This window comes from Sinocyclocheilus grahami, unplaced genomic scaffold (assembly GCF_001515645.1).
Source record: "Sinocyclocheilus grahami isolate Dianchi unplaced genomic scaffold, SAMN03320097.WGS_v1.1 scaffold322.1, whole genome shotgun sequence".
NCBI classification, from domain to species: Eukaryota; Metazoa; Chordata; class Actinopteri; order Cypriniformes; family Cyprinidae; genus Sinocyclocheilus; species Sinocyclocheilus grahami.
Genome location: NW_015505501.1, coordinates 683,904 through 690,591, shown reverse-complemented (window position 1 = coordinate 690,591; position 6,688 = coordinate 683,904). Strand labels below are relative to the sequence as shown.

Genomic DNA, 6,688 nt, shown 5'->3' with positions numbered 1-6,688 from the left:
CTTGTTGTTTGTCATTTCTCCGATCACAAATGCAGACAAATGGTTTTATGTTTATGCGGCGCGATATGCAACACAACACGTAAAAAGACAGTATAAGTCATTATTATCCGTAATTATGTCCCCACTGGATGCAACAAATGCCTCGTTTATAATGGCTTTTCATGTTTTTGTCTCGTTGCTCCGGCCGGGACAGGGCATCACAGTATGGTAGGGGCGTAACATTTCCATCACACACTTGAGGTATTCAGCCAATCACAACGCACTGGATAGCTGGCCAATCACAGCACACCTCGCTTTTCAGACCGATGAGCTTTGTAAAAATCGGCGCGTTTCAGAAAGGCGGGGCATAGAGGAGAAACAATAATGTACAGTATGTGGAAAATGTGTTTTTTTAACCTTAAACCACATAAACACATTTCATTACACCAAATACACAAAATAATGTTCTTTTTAGCAACATCATATGACCCCTTTAAGAACCAATAACTCACCTGCACAAAATACTGATACGTAAACGACATAGCACAGAAATCTTAAAACTGAAAAGTGGCTCTCTGTCGGATAACACTCCAATTATTTATGACTATTATCTCTGCATATTGATTATCACATGTCACTTCCATTTATTTGAGAAATAATTTGCACTCTAAAATACTCATTCAGTGACTAATCTTGACTTAATTGCATTGTAAGATACAAATACTAATGTTCAGATTTCTACAATGGGCCTTGTCCCTATATCTGACCAAAGAACATAGTCCATATTTGCTGAAGGTAACCGGAGGTACTTGTATATAGTATTTAGTATTTGTTGTATGTAGTATATGTAGATAGTATTTGTTGAACAAACATTTATGAATATAGTGAATTTTGAATCAATATAGGGATACAATTGTCTAGAAATATGAAAAAATAACCATTTGTAATCATTAAACCTATTTATTTAAAAATACTGTGTGGAAAGTGCACTTTTTAAAATTGATTTGTATCAAAATAGTTAGTTACAAATCAATCATTTATTTATTTGGAAAATTATACCTGGATTTTTTTATTTTTGAAGCTATTATAATCTTTCTATTCTGTATACTAATATGAAAATGAATAGAAGACCACCACCACAAGAGAGTAAATTAAATTTTTTATTGAGACCATTTTACTGAGAAATGACTGAGATATGTCTGGATGAGAGTCCACATATGCAAAATCTCTGTTAAAAAGACACTGAATCACTGGAGAGCAAAAGAACCCATGCTGTAATACTGACACTCAATTCACATAGAAGTCAGGTCAGGTGCGTCGCCACCATCTCAATAAAAATATGAAAATGTTTTTTCAACTTTTTTTGTGCATGGTTTGCTTCTTTAACAATATAAAAACGTATAATACTGATTGCAAAACGTTGATTTAATTTACAAAACAAATAACTGTAATAACAATTACCATCCATAATAATAATAATAATAACAATAACAATAATTATATAAAAAAAAAATAAAAAATGGAAAAAACAAAAGAAAACCAGTCAAAGCCGCATCATCTTCACTAACACAAACAGCGAGCCTTTTTGTCTTTTTTTGAAATACCATTTTGGTATAATCTCATCTTTTTTTTGTCTGACATGCCTTGCGCAAGTCTAAGATCAGTCTGCATGTATAAACGGTCCTTTACAGTGTAGGTGGAAGCATAAGGATTATATGCTCTCTGCACGGAAAATTAAACAGTAGGCAGTTTGAGGCTTCTGGGAATGTGCACTTCCTCACCCAGACTGTCCTTTTCACTGTTTTCAAGAGTTATAAATACTCAAAATACTCCTTTATCAAGAGAAGCCAGTCACTGAGGGACATAATCTCAACATTTAGACGAAGGGAAGAACCGTCCCGGCGACAGGAACTTGTATCCATTCCCCGAAGGCAGTCGGATGGGATGTGACCCTGGACTGCTGCCAGTGGACGCCGTCGGAGAAGGCGTGACTCTCTTGGAATCGATCTTGCGATGGCCGTTGGGCGGATTTCTGTGCTCGAGCGCCACATCCTGGCCAGGTGTATCCTGTCCCGTCACGCCGTGTCGGGGCGAGAGGTTCAGAAGACCCAGGACATCTCTTTTGGCGGTGCTCAGTTTCCCACCACGGAGTGCCCGCATTGGTCCAGAGTGCTGCTGTTGGGTGGCGCTGGCCCAGAAAGTCTTGAGATTGTGGATCGCTTGGACTTTTTCGTCTATAGCGGCCAATTTGAGTCGGTCGATATCCGGAGCGTCCGCCGGACTGGAACGCGTCGAGCCTGTTGAGGAGTAGGACAATGCCGGAGAGGGTGCGCTGCCGGCCGGAGACTGGTGGCCCGAGCTGGGCGAGACGTTGCTAGGCGAGTGGGAGATGTGGCCGCTGTAGGGCGAGCTGGGATACTTGAGTTTAAACTGGGCATGACTGTCGGAAGTCGGCGACGGTTGGCTGCCTTCCTTTAGGGACGTCTCGGACGTAGCGGGGCTGTTGTATCCCGAGCTGACCTTCTGTAGGGACGACGTACGGGAGGGCGGTTTGGGGCGCGTCGGGAGCGGAGACGACTGTGCCTTGATGCTTGCCCGGCTACTAGGGCGACTGAATGCGCTCGTCTCCGAGGAACGGAAAGCAGAACCTCCAGTTGGGGTCGGGGGGCCTCCGCCGCCCATCCCCTCGCCCAGCGGGATGCTCCCAGTGCTTCTCTGCAAAGTCTCGACGGCCCGCATGTGGCTTTGCGTTTCTTCCAGGATCTTCTGCGCCAGTTCTTGTGGGTCCAGAGCGGCTCCGGGCGTACGCTCCTCTTGGGACTTCACAGTGCTGTCTGTCTCTGTGCTGGATTGATCGGATTCGCCCGTGTCTGAGCTGCTCACCTTCCCGACCTTCTGGAAGGGCGAGTTGGGACTGGGAACCAGGGTGGCTTTGACCGGAGACGTCGGGGTGCTGACGCTTCCCCTAGAGGACACAGACACTGCGTAACCCCTGCCGGTCCCGCCGCGTGCAGCGCCCCGATGGTTCCTGTGATTTGCAGGACGAGGGAGCGTGTCGCATTGGCTACCCAACGGCTCGCTGCTGATTATACTGTATCCTTCATACTCTTCATCATCGTGCCCTCCTACGGCTCCATGCGGGGACGAGCGGCTGCGGGGCACCGCCGTGTGCCGGTGGGACGCGAACAGCCCGGCTCCACCCCGATGCCGCTCTAGCTCCTGCTGCCGCGAGCGCTGGCTGATGAAGTCGGACGTGCCTTCGGGACGGGATAGGAAGCTCATGGAAGAGGCGATGGAGCTCAGGCTGTAGACTGAGATGGCGTCAGAGGCAAGGCTGTCAGGACATGGAGGGGAGAAGGGAGGGTTGGGATAGCCCATAGGTAGCTGGTGGGACACAGACTGTGCTGAAGCCAGAGACTCCAGAGACGATGAACTGTCCAGACTCAGGCGCTTCGGCAGCTCAGTAGAGTCTGAGGAAAACATTACAGTGCAATTATTACAAAGTCAGATGTTATATATAACATGTTATATATTTAAAGGAGTATAGATATTTTTATATCATTTTTTTCCAGTAAAAATAGTAATAGTGATTATTAATGGCATGAACTTAATTACATTATTATTATTTATTAATTAATTTAATGATTAATATTTAATAATAAAAAAATTTTAAAGTCATTTTTTAGTCAAGAGTTTAAATAAGTCAAAATGTAACATTTTATTTATTGTTTTTAGGATATTGAAGTTTTATTTATAGATATTGAAGTTTTATTGGTGGAAAAATAGCAATAATGATTTTTAGCATAATAAATAACTTTTTAAAAATAGTTTTTAATTGTTTTACCTATATGTTAGTGGTAAATAGAGTACTGTTGTCTAAATGAAAACATATATTTTGTGAAATGATTACAACACACTGCATTTTTTGAAAAATATTGTGATTTTTTATCAGTATTGTAATGACGTATGATGGAAATATAGAATATATATTTTTCACCCCGTTCTTTTTTAACCCCGTTTAAGCCATAGTCATTGTCTTTTGAAAAAAAAAAAGCCTTTACATGTATAATGTCAAATTTATTCATTTTAGTCCATTCCCTGAAAATAACAATTCTAAAAATAACAGATGAATTTTATTGCATATGCACTGTTACTATTATTTTTAAATCAATTTTATGTAAATAACTTTAAATTACCAGTGTGTAAGATATGCTATATAAACAAACTTGCCTTGTCTTCTGAAAAACATTTTCAGTGAGTACACTGAAATATTAGCTACTATTGAAGCTAATACTATTGAAACAGCCCTTTTGTTGTCTTTAGTATTGATGACAAAATAAAAAAATGAATGAATCGGTTTTGTTGTTGGGATCAACAATGTGAGGGTGAAGTGATGCTCACCAAACAGTGCCAGCAGCGACTGCAGGGCAAAGTGCATGGTGCGACGGTTGGCCTGTTTGCCCGTCTTCAACGCCACCTCCTCCTGACCGACCTCACACAGGTCAAACCCTGAGAGAAAGAGAAAGACTGAGTCCTCAGCATGGACTACAGCATCTCGATCAGTACTCATGTGCTGAAGCTGCTCTTACCCAGAGCGGCCAGGAACTCATGGCAGCCAGGAAGCCTCCAGAGCTGCACGCTGATGGACACCTGGATGGGCGAGAGAGAGAAATCCTGCTCCTTCTCTCCAGACTGAAGCTGCACCAAAACCTGATGGAGCTGCGGAAAACGATTTTAATGATGTCAAATATACAAAAGGCTTATTTCATTATTACTTACAATAAAACAGCACAGCCAAATATCATTGGCAAGTTAATTTACGGTAGTGTGTTAGCAGAGAGTTAGTTGAAAGCAGATATTTAAGCACTTACCATTCCCACTACATTTTTAACAGCCTTTAATGGTAAGTTTAGGAAAAGAGAAGGAAAGAGGATTGTTAAAAGCAAACACGAGGATCTCAATAATACAGCAGGCACTCATCACAGCAGTGTAGTTATGCCCAGATCAGATGCATGAGCACAGAATAGTTGGCTTAATGAAAAGTTTGATACATGCTGTGACATCTTACCCGGTTGATCAGCTGTTCTCCGGTTTCTGAAGCTGTGATCAGTTTACACAAAGCCTGCAGAGCAGGAGGAGGCAAACCTGCGAACATGAAAGACAAATAACTCTTTAAACCTTTGTGCTGTGCTGAAAACCCTTTACCTAATTTGGTGATCCTGGACAAAAATGTTCGGCCTTGTAAATCTTTCATTATGCAATACTATCACCAAATCTTTTTGTCAACTTGTTTTCAATTAGCACAGGTTTTGTATTGGTTTTGGAACTGATTCCTCAACTGAGTCCTCATTGATCTGAGCTTATGCACGTTTTTCATTTCAGTGAAAAAAAAATCATTACTGATTGATCATTTTGGCAATGTTCACTCATAAACTGAGATGCATAAGCTCAGAATAACAGGGCTTACAATCAATCAGTTACAAAACAAAATGCAAAACCTGTGCTAATTGAAATAAAGCAAGTTGATATAAAGATTGAATCCTACGTTTGGTAATAATACAGCATAACAAAACATTTATAAGGAATTTTTTGTAGGTCAGTCATTTTTGTCCAGAAACACCACAAGCGTAAAAAGGTGTTTAAAAAAAAAAAAAAGAAAAAGATTAAAACATATGTTTTTTTATTTTGGGGTTTGTTAGTTTTGATTTTATTTTGGGAAGTTGTTATGCCCTGTGTGAGCAAAGTCAGTTAAGACGATAACATTAACTAGCATTTTTGGGGGGAAACAAATCCTTGAAAATGACCAGTCACTTGAAAAACTTCCAATGACCAATAAGGGAGAATTTACACATTTTACTTTTGCTACTCTCACTTGTTTGATCACAATTTTTTGCCATTTTTGTGTGCAACATGCATCTGTCCAAGAACGCTCTGTGGACTGGCAATCTTCCCCCCTCAAACTCTTGTCTTGTCTTGTTTAACAGTAAATGAGTGTGGCAGCGTGTCGTACCCAGCAGTGACTGTAGGGTGGTGCTGCATTGCTGCAATCGGTCTCCGGGGTCAGTGGTGGGGAAGAAGACCGCAGCGGGGAGGCCCGTTCCAGCCGAGTCCAGCCTGAATCCCACCGCGGTCAGCAGAGCCTGCCAGCCGGGCACGCCGCCCACCTTATTCTCCACACTCTGCTGAGACGTGTACATGGAGTTCCTCTGGCCGTTCTGAATGCGCTGGAGAGATTTCTCCACCTGGGGGAGCCACAGAAACACAGATGAATGGTTTGTACAAAACCAGACAAAAAGGTCGGATACTCCTACGCATTGTCTGTTACTATTATTTCCACATTTTCAAATGAAAATGAAACCTATGGGGGAAAAAAAAACCTCAAAATGAAAAACTTAAAAGTACGAGAAATAAAAGTATGAGAAATAAATTAATGAACAAATATTTTATATAAAATTACTGAATATAAAATGTCAGATCAAAATAATACTTAAAATAAAAACTAAATTACTCAACATATAAAAATGCTATAAATATATATATAAAAAACCTCTATATTATATATATCTATATATGCATGTAATAAAATTTATTATTATTTATTGATAATTAATTATTAACAATTTATATATATACTATATATATATATATATATATACAGTATATACACTGTATGTATGCGTGTGTGTATATATATATATATGTATATATA

General features: G+C 40.5%; 1 protein-coding gene across 1 annotated transcript in view; it reads right to left on the bottom strand.

The window, feature by feature from the left end:
• Positions 1–1,601: 1,601 nt before the first annotated feature.
• Positions 1,602–6,688, bottom strand: part of LOC107602249 (tetratricopeptide repeat protein 28-like) — a 310,777-nt gene continuing 305,690 nt past the window's right edge. The window contains exons 19-24 of the mRNA XM_016294706.1: positions 5,990–6,221; positions 5,048–5,124; positions 4,851–4,874; positions 4,569–4,698; positions 4,381–4,488; positions 1,602–3,449 (exon numbers count right to left, since the gene is read on the bottom strand). Of these exons, the coding sequence (XP_016150192.1) occupies positions 1,849–3,449; positions 4,381–4,488; positions 4,569–4,698; positions 4,851–4,874; positions 5,048–5,124; positions 5,990–6,221 (2,172 nt within the window). The 3' untranslated portion in view covers positions 1,602–1,848. The remainder of the gene's footprint in view (positions 3,450–4,380; positions 4,489–4,568; positions 4,699–4,850; positions 4,875–5,047; positions 5,125–5,989; positions 6,222–6,688) is intronic.